This window comes from Coregonus clupeaformis, chromosome 20 (genome assembly GCF_020615455.1).
Source record: "Coregonus clupeaformis isolate EN_2021a chromosome 20, ASM2061545v1, whole genome shotgun sequence".
NCBI classification, from domain to species: Eukaryota; Metazoa; Chordata; class Actinopteri; order Salmoniformes; family Salmonidae; genus Coregonus; species Coregonus clupeaformis.
Window position 1 is genome coordinate 13,851,325 of NC_059211.1, and position 18,323 is coordinate 13,869,647.

The following is an 18,323-nucleotide window of genomic DNA, read 5'->3' on the forward strand; positions in this document are numbered from 1 at the left end:
ACTGCTGGTCCTGCTCACACTGCCCTACCCTATGCTTTGACTTATTTCTTCCCTCTCTCTCCAGATAAAATCTTGCGACTTGTGATGGCAGGCCGCCCAACAACCTGCCCGCTTGACCCTATCCCCTCCTCTCTTCTCCAGACCATCTCTGGTGACCTTCTCCCTTACCTCACCTCGCTGATCAACTCATCCTTGACCACTGGCTATGTCCCTTCCGTCTTCAAGAGAGCGAGAGTTGCACCCCTTCTCAAAAAACCAACACTCGACCCCTCTGATGTCAACAACTACAGACCAGTATCCCTTCTTTCTTTTCTCTCCAAAACTATTGAGCGTGCCGTCTTTAGCCAACTCTCTTGCTATCTCTCTCAGAATGACCTTCTTGATCCAAACCAGTCAGGTTTCAAGACTGGTCATTCAACTGAGACTGCTCTTCTCTGTGTCACGGAGGCTCTCTCTCCTCTGCTCTTGTCCTTCTAGACCTGTCTGCTGCCTTTGATACTGTGAACCATCAGATCCTCCTCTCCACCCTCTCCGAGCTGGGCATCTCCGGCGCGGCTCACTCTTGGATTGCGTCCTACCTGACCGGTCGCTCCTACCAAGTGGCGTGGCGAGAAGCTGTCTCCGCACCACGTGCTCTCACGACTGGTGTCCCCCAGGGCTCAGTTCTAGGCCCTCTCCTATTCTCGCTATACACCAAGTCACTTGGCTCTGTCATATCCTCACATGGCCTCTCCTATCATTGCTACGCAGACGACACACAACTAATCTTCTCCTTTCCCCCTTCTGATAACCAGGTGGCGAATCGCATCTCTGCATGTCTGGCAGACATATCAGTGTGGATGACGGATCACCACCTCAAGCTGAACCTTGGCAAGACGGAGCTGCTCTTCCTCCCGGGGAAGGACTGCCTGTTCCATGATCTCGCCATCACGGTTGACAACTCCGTTGTGTCCTCCTCCCAGAGTGCGAAGAGCCTTGGCGTGACCCTGGACAACACCCTGTCATTCTCCGCTAACATCAAGGCGGTGACCCGATCCTGTAGGTTCATGCTCTACAACATTCGGAGAGTACGACCCTGCCTTACACAGGAAGCGGCACAGGTCCTAATCCAGGCACTTGTCATCTCCCCGTCTGGATTACTGCAACTCGCTGTTGGCTGGGCTCCCTGCCTGTGCCCTTAAACCCCTACAACTCATCCAGAATGCCGCAGCCCGTCTGGTGTTCAACCTTCCCAAGTTCTCTCACGTCACCCCGCTCCTCCGCACACTCCACTGGCTTCCAGTTGAAGCTCGCATCTGCTACAAGACCATGGTGCTTGCCTACGGAGCTGTGAGGGGAACGGCACCTCCGTACCTTCAGGCTCTGATCAGTCCCTACACCCAAACGAGGGCATTGCGTTCATCCACCTCTGGCCTGCTGGCTCCCTACCTCTGCGGAAGCATAGTTCCCGCTCAGCCCAGTCAAAACTGTTCGCTGCTCTGGCACCCCAATGGTGGAACAAGCTCCCTCACGACGCCAGGACAGCGGAGTCACTCACCACCTTCCGGAGACATTTGAAACCCCACCTCTGTAAGGAATACCTGGGATAGGATAAAGTAATCCTTCTACCCCCCCTTACCCCAACCCCCCCCCCCCAAAATAAATAAATAAATAAATAAATAAATAAATAAATATATATAAACATTGTAAAGTGGTTATCCCACTGGCTATAAGGTGAATGCACCAATTTGTAAGTCGCTCTGGATAAGAGCGTCTGCTAAATGACGTAAATGTAAATGTAAATGTAAATCAAATGATACAAACCCCCAAAAAATATATTTTAATTCCAGGTTGTAAGGCAACAAAATAGGAAAAATGCCAATGGGGGTGAATACTTTCGCAAGCCACTGTAGATGGAAAGAGGATTTCAATGGATGTAAATAAAATGCTCTTTATGAAGGTCATAATAATGCTTTCTAATGACACAATTATTAATGAAAAATAGACAATGAATGTATAGCGGGTAGTAAACTATCACATTAGACTGAATCCAACAAAGCTCACGGTCATGGTGGTGCAGTTTCTGTGTAATTTGGCGTAGGAAATCACATAGGTATAATGATCAAAGAAATAGAATAGTCTCAAGGATATCTGCCTTTACAACAGGACCAGACCTTACTAGCAGCTATGATCAATACTTCAATTAATATTACTGAACTGGAGCTATATTGAACAAATGGCTGTACTATGAATCCTATCAATATCAACAAAATGTTGTGATGCTAATGAAGGGTACATAACAGACAGGTGTGATGACTTCTCTCTTGGGGTCTGGAGAGGGGATCCACTACTGAGGAATTACAGGGGGCTATTTTCAAATGCTTTTTACTCCAAAGTGCAAACTGGCATTTGTATTCCTTTTAATAATAGATGTAGTATTTTCCATGACTATTATGCCCTTCGTATTGTTTATGTTTGGTCACTCTGTACTTGAAAGATGAAAGTAACCCCCCTCACTCTCTCTAAGTAATGTTTTTATGAATCACATTTAGATGTGGTTCGATAGAACACAAAATTAGGACGATAGCTACACCTGCGGATGAAACAGAGGATAGGACGTCTGCTACGGGCAGTAAGGTAGCCCCCAGAAGCATAGGTAGACAGAACAGGCCTATGGAGAAAACAAAAAAGGCACAAACAAAGATGCATATCCCTGTCTCTTATAGGGGGATATTTGGGAGAGCCATTGGTGCAGTTCATTTGGGAGTAAGAAGCATTGGAGCTTCAGTGTAAGTAGGTATGGAGTAGGGTGGGAGAAGAGGTGGTGTGTAGGTGTGTTGGCATAAAAAGGGCACAAGGGTACTGAAAGAGTGATGGAAGTCCATAAAGTTACAGAAAATCTGGAAGTAGTAGGTACAGTGCCTTCCACGTTTTGTTGCGTTACAGACTTATTCTAAAATGGATTAAATAAATAAAAGTCCTTAGCAATCTACACACAATACCCCATAATTACATTTTTTTAGCAAATGTATTAAAAATAAAAACAGAAATACCTTATTTACATAAGTATTCAGAGCCTTTTCCATGAGACTCGAAATTGAGCTCAGGTGCATCCCGTTTCCATTGATCATCCTTGAGATGTTTCTGCAACTTGATTGGAGTCCACCTGTGGTAAATTCAATTGATTGGACATGATTTGGAAAGGAACAAACCCGTTTATATAAGGTCCCACAGTCGACAGTGCATGTCGGAGCAAAATCAAGCCATGAGGTCAAAGGAATTGTCCGTAGAGCTCCGAGACAGGATTGTGTCGAGGCACAGATCTGGGGAAGGGTACCAAAACATTTCTGCAGCATTGAATGTCCCCAAGAACACAGTGGCCTCCATCATTCTTAAATGGAAGAAGTTTGGAACCACCAAGACTCTTCCTAGAGCTGGCCGCCCGGCCAAAGTGAGCAATCGGCGGAGAAGGGCCTTGGTCAGGGAGGTGATCAAGAACCTGATGGTCACTCTGACAGAGCTCCAGAGTTCCTCTATGGAGATGGGAGAACCTTCCAGAAGGACAACAATCTCTGGAGCACTCCACCAATCAGGCCTTTATGATAGAGTGGCCAGACAGAAGCCTCTCCTTAGTATAAGGCACATGACCACCCGCTTGGAGTTTGCCGAAAGCACCTAAAGGACTCTCAAGCCACGAGAAACAAGATTCTCTGGTCTGATGAAACCAAGATTGAAGTCTTTGGCCTGAATGCCAAGCGTCATGTCTGGAGGAAACCGGGCACCATCCCTAAGGTGAAGCATGGTGGTGGCAGCATCTTGCTGTAGGGATGTTTTTCAGCGGCAGGGACTGGGAGACTAGTCAGGATCGAGAAAAGATGAACGGAGCTAAGTACAGAGAGATCCTTGATGAAAACCTGCTCCAGAATGTCCTTGAGTGGCCCAGCCAGAGCCCGGACTTGAACCCGATCGAGCATCTCTGGAGAGACCTGAAAATAGCTGTGCAGCGACGCTCCTCATCCAACCTGACAGAGCTTGACAGGATCTATGGGAGAACTCCCCAAATACAGGTGTACCAAGCTTGTAGCATCATACCCAAGAAGACTCGAGGCTGTAGTCGCTGCCAAAGGTGCTTCAACAAAGTGCTGATTAAAGGGTCTGAATACCTATGTAAATGTCATATTTCAGTTTTTTATTTTTGATAATTTAGCAAATATGTCTAAAAACCTGTTTTTGCATTATGAGGTATGGTGTGTAGATTGATGAGGGGAAAAAAAGATTTTAATCCATTTTAGAATAAGGCTGTAACGTAACAAAATGTGGAAAAAGTAAAGGGTTCTGAATATTTTCTGAATGCACTGTATATACACTACCAGTCAAACGTTTGGACACACCTACTCATTCAAGGGTTTTTCTTTATTTTTACTATTTTTTACATAGTAGAATAATAGTGAAGACATCAAAACTATGAAATAACACATGGAATCATGTAGTAACCAAAAAAGTGTTAAACAAATCAAAATATATTTTATATTTGAGATTCTTAAAATAGCCACCCTTTGCCTTGATGACAGCTTTGCAAACTCTTGGCATTCTCTCAACCAGCTTCATGAGGTAGTCATCTGGAATGCATTTCAATTAACAGGTGTGCCTTCTTAAAAGTTAATTTGTCTAATTTATTTACTTCTTAATGCGTTTGAGCCAATCAGTTGTGTTGTGACAAGGTAGGGGGGGTATCCAGAAGATAGCCCTATTTGGTAAAAGACCAAGTCCTTATTTTGGCAAGAACAGCTCAAATAAGCAAAGAGAAACGACAGTCCATCATTACTTTAAGACATGAAGGTCAGTCAATGCGGAACATTTCAAGAACTTTGAACGTTTCTTCAAGTGCGGTTCCAAAAACAACATAAAGCGCTATGATGAAACTGGCTCTCATGAGGACCGCCACAGGAACAGAAGACCCAGAGTTACCTCTGCTGCAGAGGATAAGTTCATTAGAATTACCAGCCTCAGAAATTCGAGCCCAAATAAATGCTTCACAGAGTTCAAGTCACATACACATCTCAACATCAACTGTTCAGAGGGAACTGTGTGAATGCTCGAATTGCTGCAAAGAAACCACTACTAAAGGACACCAATAATAAGAAGAGACCTGCTTGGGACAAGAAACACGAGCAATAGACATTAGACCGGTGGAAATGTGTCCTTTGGTCTGGAGTCCAAATTTGAGATTTTTGGTTCCAACCGCCGTGTCTTTGTGAGACACGGTGTGGGTGAATGGATGATCTCTGCATCTGTAGTTCCCACCGTAAAGCATGGAGGAGGAGGTGTTATGGTGTGGGGGTGCTTTGCCGGTGACACTGTCTGTGATTTATTTAGAATTCAAGGCACACTTAACCAGCATGGCTACCACAGCATTCTGCAGTGATACGCCATCCCATCTGGTTTGGGCTTAGTGGGACTATCATTTGTTTTTCAACAAGACAATGACCCAACACACCTCCAGGCTGTGTAAGAGCTATTTTTACCAAGAAGGAGAGTGATGGAGTGCTGCATCAGATGACCTGGCCTCCACAATCCCCCGACCTCAGCCCAATTGAGATGGTTTGGGATGAGTCAGACGGCAGAGTGAAGGAAAAGCAGCCAACAAGTGCTCAGCATATTTGGGAACTCCTTCAAGACTGTTGGAAAAGCATTCCAGGTGAAGCTGGTTGAGAGAATGCCAAGAGTGTGCAAAGCTGTCATCAAGGCAAATGGTGGCTATTTGAAGTATAAATAAAAAATATATATATATTTTGATTTGTTTAACACTTTTTTGGTTACTACATGATTCCATTTGTGTTATTTCATAGTTTTAATGTCTTCACTATTATTCTACAATGTAGAAAATAGTAAAAATAAAGAAAAACCTTTGAATGAGCAGGTACTGTATATACACTACCGTTCAAAAGTTTGGGGTCACTTAGAAATGTCCTTGTTTTCCATGAAAACATACATTAAATGAGTTTGAATAGGAAATATAGTAAATTGCATAGGAAATGTAGTCATTGACAAGGTTAGAAAAAAATATTTTTTAAAGAAATAATAATTGTGTCCTTCAAACTTTGCTTTTGTCAAATAATCCTAATTTGCAGCAATTACAGCCTTGCAGACCTTTGGCATTCTAGTTATCAATTTGTTGAGGTAATCTGAAGAGATTTCACCCCATGCTTCCTTAAGCACCTCCCACAAGTTGGATTGGCTTGATGGGCACTTCTTATGTACCATATGGTCAAGCTGCTCCCACAACAGCTCAATAGGGTTGAGATCCGGTGACTGTGCTGGCCACTCCATTATAGACAGAATACCAGCTGACTGCTTCTTCCCTAAATAGTTATTGCATAGTTTGGAGCTGTGCTTTGGGTCATTGTGGCGGCAGGTAGCTTAGTGGTTAAGAGCGTTGTGCCAGTAACCGAAAGGTCGCTGGTTCTAATCCCCGAGCCGACTAGGTGAAAAATCTGTCGATGTGCCCTTGAGCAAGGCACTTAACCCTAATTGCTCCTGTAAAGTCGCTCTGGATAAGAGCATCTGCTAAATGACTAAAATGTAAATGTAAAATTGTGCTGTTGTAGGAGGAAATAGGCTCCAATCAAGCGGCATCCACAGGGAATGGCATGGCGTTGCAAAATGGAGTGATAGCCTTCCTTCTTCAAGATCCCTTTCACCCTGTACAAATCTCCCACTTTACCACCACCAATGCAACCCCAGACCATCGCATTGCCTCCACCATGCTTGACAGATTGCATCAAGCATTCCTCCAGCATCTTTTCATTTGGTCTGCGTCTCACAAATGTTCTTCTTTGTGATCCGAACACCTCAAACTTCGATTCGTCTGTCCATAACACTTTTTTCCAATCTTCCTCTGTCCAGTGTCTGTGTTCTTTTGCCCATCTTAATCTTTTATTTTTATTGGCCAGTCTGAGATATGGCTTTTTCTTTACAACTCTGCCTAGAAGGTCAGCATCCCGGAGTCGCCTCTTCACTGTTGACGTTGAGACTGGTGTTTTGCGGGTACTATTTAATGAAGCTGCCAGTTGAGGACCTGTGAGGCACCTGTTTCTCAAACTAGACACTCTAATGTATTTTTCCTCTTGCTCAGTTGTGCACCGGGGCCTCCCACTCCTCTTTCTATTCTGGTTAGAGCCAGTTTGCGCTGTTCTGTGAAGGGAGTAGTACACAGCGTTGTACGAGATCTTCAGTTTCTTGGCAATTTCTCGCATGGAATAGCCTTCATTTCTCAGAACAAGAATAGACTGACGAGTTTCAGAAGAAAGTTCTTTGTTTCTGGCCATTTTGATTCTGTAATCGAACCCACAATTGCTGATGCTCCAGATACTCAACTACTCTCAAGAAGGCCAGTTGTATTGCTTCTTTAATCAGCACAACAGTTTTCAGCTGTGCTAACATAATTGCAAAAGGGTTTTCTAATGATCAATTAGCCTTTTAAAATGATAAACTTGGATTAGCAAACACAACGTGCCATTGGAACACAGGACTGATGGTTGCTGATAATGGGCCTATGTACACCTATGTAGATATTCCATAAAAAATCAGCTATTTCCAGCTGCAATAGCCATTTACAACATTAACCATGTCTACACTGTATTTCTGATCAATTTGATGTTATTTTAATGGACAAAAAAAGTGATTTTCTTTCGAAAACAAGGACATTTTTCTAAGTGACCCCAAACTTTTGAATGGTAGTATGATGTATATATTTTACAGTGCAGTTTATGGGCAATTTGATATGACAGTTGTTTACAATTAGGCTAAATGTCCTGTGAAAATATACAAATATAAATAATGACTCAAGAGCCATAAGAGTCTAGTTAATACAAATGACTGGATGCTGTAATATATCTCTGCTATATGTCATACTACTGTACGACATGTATTAACTTTAATATTGTTTTCTGTCTTTAGTTATACTTATGTATTATTTAAAACATAACTTTTGGCCCTTCAGTGAGCTGTCTGAACATTAATAGTCTATGCAGAAATATAACAATTTTGTGCAGAAACAGTGCCTTCAGAAAGTATTCACACCCCTTGACTTTTTCAAAATTTTGTTTAAAATGGATTACATTTACATTTTGTATCACTGGCCTACACACAATACCCCATAATGTCAAAGTGGAATTCTATTTTTTAAATATTTTTACAAATTAATTTAAAATGAAAAGCTGAAATGTCTTGAGTCAATAAGTATTCAACCCTTTTGTTATGGCAAGCCTGAATAAGTCCAGCAGTAAACATTTGCTTAACAAGTCACATAATAAGTTAAATAGACTCACTATGTGTGCAATAATAGTTTTTAACATAATTTTTGAATGACTACCTCATCTCTGTACCCTACACATACAATTATCTGTAAGGTCCCTCAGTCGAGCAGTGAATTTCGAACACAGATTCAACCACAAAGACCAGGGAGGTTTTCCAATGCCTCACAAAGAAGGGCACGTATTGGTAGATACAAAAACATATTTTAAAAAGTCATTGAATACCCCTTTGAGCATGGTGAACTTATTAATTGCACTTTGGATGGTGTATCAATACACCCAGTCAATACAAAGATACAGGCGTCCTTCCTAACTCAGTTGCCAGACAGGAAAGAAACAGCTCAAGGATTTCACCATGAGGCCAGTGGTGACTTTAAAACAGTTAAAGAGTATAATGGCTGTGATAAGAGAAAACTGAGGATGGATTAACGACGTTGCAGTTACTCCAAAATACTAACCTAAATGACATAGTGAAAAGAAGGAAGCCTGTACAGAATAAAAATATTCTAAAACATTATTTCTGTTTACAATAAGGCATTAAAGTTAAACTGCAAAAAATGTGGCAAAGAAATTAACTTAATGTCCTGAATACAAAGCGTTATGTTTTGGGCAAATCCAACAAAACAGATCACTGAGTACCACTCTTATATCATATTTTCAAGCATGGTGGTGGCTGCATCATGTATTGGGTATGCTTGTCATCGGCAAGGACTCTGGAGTTTTTTAGGATAAGAAGAAACGGAATAGAGCTAAGCACAGGCAAAATCCGAGAGTACTGCTTTCCAACACACTGTGAGACAAAATCACCTTTCAGCAGGACAATAACCAAAAACACAAGGCCAAATGTACACTGGAGTGTCTTCCCAAGACGACATTGAATGTTCTTGAGTGGCCTAGTTACAGTTTTGACTTAAATCGGCTTGAAGATCTATGGCAAGACTTGGAAATGGCTGTCGAACAATGATCAACATCCAACTTGACAGAGCTTGAATAATTTTTTAAAGAATAATGTGCAAAAATGTGTACAATCCAGGTGTGCAAAGCTCTTAGAGACTTACCCGGAAAGACACAGCTGTAATCGCTGCCAAAGGTGATTCAACCATCTATTGACTCAGGGGGTTGAATACTTATCTAATCAAGATATATACATTGTTTTAATTTTTTATTGTTTTTTATTTTACAAATGTTAGAATTGTTCTTCCATTTTGACATTACAGTATTTTGTGTAGATTGTTGTCAGAAAATTACAATTAAATCCATTTTAATCCCACTTTGTAACATAACAAAATATGGTATAGTGTGAATACTTTCTGAAGGCACAGTAACTGCCACCACATAACATTCATGGCACTGCAACACATATTAAGTTTGAGGCCCGGCGTTCATACAGTTCTTACTAAAGATACAGTAGAAGACCAGCTTCATTCTTGGCCTGTAGAGCACCACTGATCTCCTTCTGGGTTTACTGACATGATCTGTGTTTATGAATGAGAGAATGATACTGTACCTTTGCCATCTACCTCTCCTGGACGTGGGTCCCGTGTTGTATCTGTAAACTCACATTCAGTGAGCATAAATGTAACATCCATCTTATTCTGTGAGCATACATGTCATAAATTATACAGAATGATATCAATAACCTCAACCAATGATGAGCATTCAAAGATATTCCAGACAACCCTAACTGTATGCCGTTTATTTTGTGCTCAGTGGTCTTTCTCATGATCCAGTCGATAGCTATCAAGAAGTGAAATGGTGACGGTGGATATCCCTGTCTCGCACCAAGCCATAACTAAACTGTTATAAAATTGTTTGAATATGAGTGGTATACAGAAATATCACACCCCAAGTACTATGATAAACGGCCTTTGATAAGGCTGAGAAAGCGGGGATAGATACTACTGCCCTACTGCTGGAAACTACATGTTGGGTGACACAATACGTACGTGACACGCTGAAGCCGAAAACTCCCTTGTAGTCCTTCAGCAGCTTCTTCAGCAGAGTGCTCTTCCCTGCCCCTGAGGGGCCGCTTATGACAACAGGCCTAGGTCCTGACATAATACTGACACAAAGGGAGAGAGGGATTGAATACAATGAAAGATACACTGAAAAAAACGTTCATACTGTGAAAAGCTATACTTTACATTGAATAATGAAAGCTTGTTCTCAATTGAACAAACTAATTTGTTATAGGAAATGTGTGGCTATGATATGCATAATAACAAATTCCTTCTTACGAATTGCATCGTTCTTTCTTGGTTGACTGAACTTTTGTAATTTCCTGTAGAGACAAACGTGAGAAAATTATGTGAGTCAAATTTTGAGAATTCTACTTTGTCCCTTTTCTACATGCAGACAATCATCCTCTCTTCAGACTCACCTCAATGAGAACACTTTGCAACTTCTCATAAGCCTCCTCTAAGTCATCATTGACAATAAGCATGTCAAACACTCCAGGCTCGTTGCCTAAAATAGGAAAGTGATAAAATAATTATGAAAGCACTCAAGTCATTGTTAAAGGCATAGAATGGATTATTATTGGTTCCATCCATATTTTTCAAAGATTTGCAGTACAACTATGTCTATATGGGACAGTAAGGGGGACCTACTGAGCTCCATGTCAACACGTGCTGCCTCCAGACGCTTCTGCAGACTCTCCTCTGTCTCCGTATTTCTGTCCCTCAGTCGCTTTTCCTGTACACATCAATTGTCCCTAAAACTATTACAATATCTACATTTCAAGAGTCTCATGTCACTAGCTCAACGATGACATTTCCAAGGGGTAGCATATGTGACCTGTTTCAAGAAGCTAGGCGTATGTCGCACGTCACTACTTTGCAGAAGAGGCATTTCAACATTTAATGCCTTCTGGAACATGTGAACTTTCATGTGCTTTAATGACAAACATGTATGCCATCTGTAAATACGAATAAAATTGTTAAATTACGAGCCTAGTTGGTTTAGCCACTGAAAAAGACAAGAACCTTCCCACTAGCCATGATTGGTTGAGATAATGGATGGGCTGGACATGCCGAGAGATGAGTTCGGATTGGTCTGCCATGTAGCACACTTCTGTCTATAACATGAGCTGCTCAGTATGTGTAGTAGATAATCCTGGCTACCACAGCTTTCTTGAAAGATATAATGTTAGCCATAGAGAACTGCAAAAGTGTTGCTACTGTTCTCAACAACATTGCTGCCCCGAATTTAGCAGACGCTATCAACAAAGATCAGTGGGAAAAGGTTGCGATTGACTAACGTTACTTTCTGCACACGGTTGACCGGAGTGACTTGACACAACAACGGGCCAAACAAGCTATAGCTAGCTACAAACCAAATGGAAAATACACGCTGTTGTGAAGCATTCATCCATGTATACGGGTAAGAGTCTAGCTACATTTTCAGATATTATACGTTTCTAATTTTGTCAGAAAGTCATTTTCATTGCAAGTTAAAGCGTACTAGCGAATGTTAGCTTGCTGGCTCGCTAGCTAACATTACATGTATGATCTGTGTAGTAATATTATTTGTATCTCAGAAAACCATTTGAATTGCTAGTTATAGCCTAATTGGCATAGCTAGCTAGCTGACATTGAACCTAGTTGGTTAGCTTTAGCTACCTGCATATTCATACTCAAGCATTTCAAGGATGGTAGCTAGCTATGCCAAATCCGTTTGTACTGTAGCTATGGGTTGGGATTATGGTTCATTGTTTAGCTAGCTAGCTAGCTACATGTCTAAACAAAAGACTTCACTTTACAAGAGAATGATTACATGACCCATCAAGTTAGCCAGGTGTGTCTGGGGGGTGATTACGGCCATCTATTGTATTTAATGAATATGTGTACATGTGTAGACAATAGTGACCCATCCACTTAGCTAGATGTGGCTGGGTGATGGTTATAGCAAAGTTTCTGGGTAAGAATCATCTAATATTTATAAAATATTTATAAAATATTTTTATATGGACACTTTGAAAATCAGATTAGTATATAGGCCCAGGACTAGATAAAGTGTATTTTTACCTGGAGTTTTTCCTTATTGTAGGCTACTACTTTCACCACTTTTAGTCTTGAAATCTTTGGTTGTTTGCCTTAAAGAGATGGGTGGGGCTAAGGCTTAAGAGGGTGTGAACGATGCTGAATAGGTGTAGACAAAGAAGAGCTCTCCAGTAGGTGTACCAAAACATTCAAGGGCCATTTTCTCAAAAGTGGGGTTACAAGTTTATCAACTTTCAAAGCAGAATTACTTTCCCATTAAACCTCAACTGCAGTGTATGATATACCATTTTGTAGCTTTGAGTCTCTACTTTTATCCAATAATAGCTGTCCAAGCACAGAACATTGAGGAATGCCAAAATACACAGTAGAACCCTTTGCGATGTATGATTGTGGACTTGTTGCAGAGTTTACAGTTACACAGCCATGATAGTCTGTATTCCATTGTGACATATGTCTACACCTCAATAAGAGTATATCAAAAGAGGTTCGTAAATGTCTCATAATGGGCCATACTGACTATTGCGGCACTGAACTCTGAATTTGGCATTACCAGGATCTCCATAGAGGGGGGCTGGATAGAGACATAGATAGGGTCCAGGTCAGTCTGCTTGATGTTCCTCACTCCCTGGATGTCCACATCCAGAATGCAGATGAGGCCATTGGCCCGCACTTCGTCTACAGAATACTTGCTATGTAGAAAACAGAAAATATAAGTTATGTTCATTCATTGTTTCACAATTCCATTGAACAGCAGAAACAAGAACATATGCATCTTTCCACCTGGATATGCACAGTAGGCTTACATACTTCTCTGTGTAGCCCATGCGTGCCCACACGGAAAAGTATGTCTGGGGTCGCACAAAATGTAATATAATGTTGCGGATAAAGTTTGGAATGACACCATTTCATGCGTAAAACATACTGAGACCATTGACGTTTCTAAAAGGACGTATAAAAAAAAAGTGTATCGCAGGTTGGGGTACATTTCTCAAAACCAATTTGGTTAAAAAAGTGAACTTCTCCTTTAAAGATATCTATACAATGCCATGACAGAAGAATCACTTGTAGGTTCTAGTCACTAGTGGAACAATTACTGTACTTGTTCATTTAAAACCCAATGAACTAGCATACTTTTCCAAAACTGCAGTAACATTCCCCACATTCCCCTGTAAATGTTTTATAAATAAGACATTTTGATGTCAACAGCAAGTTATCAAAATGTACTCTACCTTGTTCCATACAGGTTTCCTGAAAACTCAGTATTCTCAATGTATTTCCCATCGTCAATATCCTCCTGCATAGCCTCCCTGTTTGAGAAGTGGTAATCTTCAAATAGACCGGAGAGGAGAATAATCAGTTAATTGTCAATCAGGCTTGAAACCAGCATTTAAGTTACAAAATCAGAAGTTAAAACCAGAAGTTACAAAGCCTGAAGAGCATCACTGATATCCATCTGGGATTACTAACATGACTGACATGGGTTTACTGACATGATCTGTGTTTATGAGTGAGAGAATGTTACTGTACCTTTGCCATCTACCTCTCCTGGACGTGGGCTCCTTGTTGTATCTGTAAGGACACATTCAATGAGCATCATCATCCATCATCAACATCCAATCATACAGAATGCTATCAACAACCTTAACCTCTCAATGATGTGCATTCAAAGACATGCCATACAACTCTAACTGTATGCCGTTTATTTTGTTTTCAGTGGTCTTCCTTGCAGCCAGCAAGAAGAGGAATGGAGATAGAGGACATCCCTGTGTCACACCAATCAGCACAACCATAACTAAACTGGATATGGATGGTATATAGAAATATCCCACCCAAGTCCAATGACAAACGGCCTTATGCTTGGATACAAATTGGATACACTAACCCAGACCAAAATCCTATGACAAACTTGGCCTAGAGGTGGATAAGCCTGAGACAGTAAGGATAGATAGGGCCTACTGCTGTCCCACTTCCTCCCAGACAGGATATTGGGATGGGAGTCAAATGGCAGGTGAAACACAAACGTACGTGACACGCTGAAGCCAAAGACTCCGTCGTAATCCCTCAGCAGCATCTTCATAAGAGTGCTCTTCCCTGCCCCCGAGGGGCCGCTCAGAACAACCGGCCTGGGTCCTTGCATAACACTGGTGGAGAGGGAGAGAGGAAATACAAAGAAAGATACAGTGAAAAACCCTTTCGTACTGTAAAAGTATGTACATTTAGATTTTGTAGATTTAGCTATGCTTTGCTACACAAATAATCTTAAACTAATTTAATTGAGCTACACAATCCGTTTTAGACACTTTGGGATAATTTGGGCATGAAATTAATACATCACTTTTAGTATTTGGTGGCGCCAGCCAGGTTAACAAAACCAAAGCATGGATTGTTGTCTCTCTTTGTCCAAAGACTGCCTATAGGGTAGTCGAAGTCTGTGCACGGTTGTGTGACAATAGTGACCATCTATGTAAAGTAGCGAAGACTGGCGTAGCCTTTCACTATTCAGTAGCCTACCACTGTCTAGCCTGCCACTACCACAACCAGATACAGATATACCAAACAAAAGGGACTGAAGCACTCTCAATACTTTTTCTGTAACCTTCAAAATAACCCTCTCTTGGCATGATTAAGTCAGGCCCTGTCTAACTCCACTCATAGGAGCCAATCTGCGTAGAGTGCTTGGAAGCTAACCAGCTAGCGAGCCTATAGCTGAGCAGTTCTTCCTCTGGCCTTAGGCTCAGATGCTAATGCTAATCCACTGATCCAGGGAATTAGCCACCCTGATTTAATGGCTACGCCACGATCAGACATGGGGGGACAGCCATGTGACTGCACATTAGGACCATACAAGGACCACACATCGAGAGTGTCAAGAGGTTAAAGGGTTAAACACGAAACCCACAAAAACCTTAAGAGAAATTGCGTTTTATACCCCTGAGAGTTTAATCTAGCTAGGTGGTCATAATCACTACTTTCATTTAGATAATGCATGTGCAGCTATTCCAGTAACACTCTGTCAGCCCTATGGGAATTATGCAGTTTTTCCAAGAAACCAACATTAGGTTCACAGCAAATTCATCACATCAGCAAAAGCCCAACTTAACATGATACAAATGGGTAGAAATGCGATTTGATGGAGCAGGTTGGATGATAGTGGGATTAGGCCTATATTTCACCATCCAGTACAAACAGATGCCATGCTCTCAAGGTGCATTTAAAAATGCAGTTTAATGAAGTCAATCCAGGTCAATGAGGATGATTCATAGGAACTGGTCCAAATGGAACATTAGGTACAGAGCTGGGTCAACACCCTACAGAATATCTGCCTGCAGAAAGGCATATTGGTTTGTCTATTGTGACTCGGACAATAAGGATATTCCCAGATGTACACCATGTTCAAATAGGTGCATTTCAAGTCAGTCAGTAGTGGTGGCAAAACATTGGAGGTAATGTCTGAAGCTCTTCATCCTATTGGTGAAAGGATGTTCTTGCTGACGTTAGACTCATCAGCCAATCTGACCTATTTCGAGTCCTGTTTGACTCTATACCAATGAGGTCGTGACCATTCAAGGATATTTCCTGGGAAAACACACTCAAGGCTGTCAAACTCTTTACTTATTTAATTGGAGTGTATACCAGACTCCACTCTAAGAGATCCATAGATCCTTGAACCATCACAACCCAGATTGCTGTCTGCTGACCTTAGCTGGGCATTTCATGGAAAACAACAGACCAGACTGGCCATGCAGTTACTGGCCATAATTGAATAAATTAGTTAACGGTCTATTGCCTACCCCTTAAGAGGACTCAACTTCACAAAGACAACATACTATAGCTGTTACTTCATTTAGGTACCTGATATTATATCTAATCATTGTATAACCTTTTCAAAGATACGTTGTCAATATTTCGGTGGCATCCTACTAACGCATACAATTTATATCTCCAAGCACGGCAACAAAATAACATTCAAGGACTGTACCAATTTAACAGATTTGTATAAATTGCTACACACTTGTTAATGATTTCCAAATGTCGATGTGGAGTCCATAAACAGTAGTTAGTTGTACAGTACAGTAAGTCATTGCCAGGTTACATTGACTACTGAAGACAGACCTCAGTTTCAACTTGATGTGCTGTATAATAGCTATGTCCTACTGTATATTAGCTATGTCTTTCTTACATCTTTAAAGTTGTATATTTGTCTTACCTTATCTCAGTGGCTGTACTGTGTGGCTGTAGAGAAGATGTCTCGGCGTGATTGGGATGGAGGAGACCGCTTGACCTGGGTGTGTGTTAGTGAGTTGTTGGTAGGTGTGTGTGTCACACTGATCGACAGAGACAGCTTACTGCCAGCATCAATTACCACCTCCTCCCATCAGCCAATCGCATGCTGGCATGCTGGCGTGTTGGCGTTGCTTATCTGTGCCGTCCAAACAGGTAGCGGCTTAATTACTTCAGGTCATGTGACAGGACTGGCTCTGTTGGCTTCTCAGGTCCATTTTTCTGATTTGTCACAATGTATCACTGGTCTAGCATGTTGTCATCCTCAGCTCTTGGCTACTAAACACTGTTTAATGATAAACCTCTTAATGAAGGAGGAAATGTGATTAAGGGGAACAAAAGGCCACACCATCATCCACTTTAGTATCCACAGACACAGTCAAGAGGTATAGACCTTGTTTGATCTAGTAGATTTGCAGTCCGTAAGTGAGAGGTGGCTGTCCTGGCATGGTTGGTGTTTCATGTGACATTGGTCTCACATAGAGGATGGGTCCAGATTAGGGCTGTGGCAGTCTTTCAATTTTGTCAGCCCAGTGATTTTCAAGCAAATAACAGCTGGTCTCACCGTAATTGACCGTTAATTAACATAAACACATTTAGCATCTCTTGGCTTCCACGCATAGCCTAAAAGCCACTGATGCAGACCTTTGGAACATCTACATTTAAAAAAGTATAATAAATCCATTTAATATAGCCTACACCATCACAATAAATCCATTATTTATTTTAGACTGGTCTAAAGAAACATGATATGAAGAAAATGTAGTCTATTTCAGAAGAACAGAATAGCACACTCTGATTTGTCCTTATGTTAAATCAAATCAAATCAAATGTTATTTGTCTCATGCGCCGAATACAATAGGTGTAGACTTTACTGTAAAATGCTTACTTACAAGCCCTTAACCAACAATGCAGTTTTAAGAAAAATAAGAGTTTACTAAATAAACTAAAGTAAAAAATAAAAGAGCAACAACAAAATAACAATAACGAGGCTATATACTGGGGGTACCGGTACTGAGTCAATGTCACGCCCTGACCTTAGAGATCACCTGTATTCTCTGTTTGGTTAGGTCAGGGTGTGATTTGGATACATTCTAGTGTCTATCTATCTATTTCTATGTTGGCCGGGTGTGGTTCCCAATCAGAGGCAGCTGTCGATCGTTGTCTCTGATTGGGGATCATACTTAGGCAGCCATTTTGCCTACCTATGTTGTGGGATCTGGTTTCTGTTTGGCTTGTTGGATGTTTAGCCTCTTGAACATCACGTTCTGTTGGATTTTGTTATTTTGTCTGTGTTTATAATAATAAACGACTATGTACGTATACCACGCTGCACCTTGGTCTGTTCCTTTATACCATGAACGTGACAGTCAATGTGCGGGGGTACAGGTTAGTCGAGGTAATTGAGGTCATACAGTGGGGAGAACAAGTATTTGATACACTGCCGATTTTGCAGGTTTTCCTACTTACAAAGCATGTAGAGGTCTGTAATTTTTATCATAGGTACACTTCAACTGTGAGAGACGGAATCTAAAACAAAAATCCAGAAAATCACATTGTATGATTTTTAAGTAATTAATTTGCATTTTATTGCATGACATAAGTATTTGATACATCAGAAAAGCAGAACTTAATATTTGGTACAGAAACCTTTGTTTGCAATTACAGAGATCATACTTCCTGTAGTTCTTGACCAGGTTTGCACACACTGCAGCAGGGATTTTGGCCCACTCCTCCATACAGACCT

At 41.2% G+C, this 18,323-nt stretch overlaps 1 protein-coding gene across 4 annotated transcripts in view; it reads right to left on the bottom strand.

Annotated features, from left to right (window-relative positions):
• The window catches only part of LOC121533743 (guanylate kinase-like), a 30,481-nt gene extending 13,792 nt beyond the window's left edge, over nt 1-16,689 (bottom strand). The window contains exons 1-11 of one of the 4 annotated variants that reach the window (XM_041839943.2): nt 16,503-16,689; nt 14,321-14,436; nt 13,823-13,864; nt 13,525-13,621; nt 12,846-12,984; nt 10,904-10,988; nt 10,675-10,760; nt 10,532-10,575; nt 10,241-10,356; nt 9,802-9,843; nt 2,573-2,650 (exon numbers count right to left, since the gene is read on the bottom strand). In XM_041839943.2, coding sequence (XP_041695877.1) covers nt 2,573-2,650; nt 9,802-9,843; nt 10,241-10,356; nt 10,532-10,575; nt 10,675-10,760; nt 10,904-10,988; nt 12,846-12,984; nt 13,525-13,621; nt 13,823-13,864; nt 14,321-14,432 — 841 coding nt within the window. In that variant the 5' untranslated portion in view covers nt 14,433-14,436; nt 16,503-16,689. The remainder of the gene's footprint in view (nt 1-2,572; nt 2,651-9,801; nt 9,844-10,240; nt 10,357-10,531; nt 10,576-10,674; nt 10,761-10,903; nt 10,989-12,845; nt 12,985-13,524; nt 13,622-13,822; nt 13,865-14,320; nt 14,437-16,502) is intronic. The other 3 variants (XM_041839942.2, XM_041839945.2, XM_041839944.2) reach the window with 3 other exon arrangements.
• Nucleotides 16,690-18,323: the final 1,634 nt, after the last annotated feature.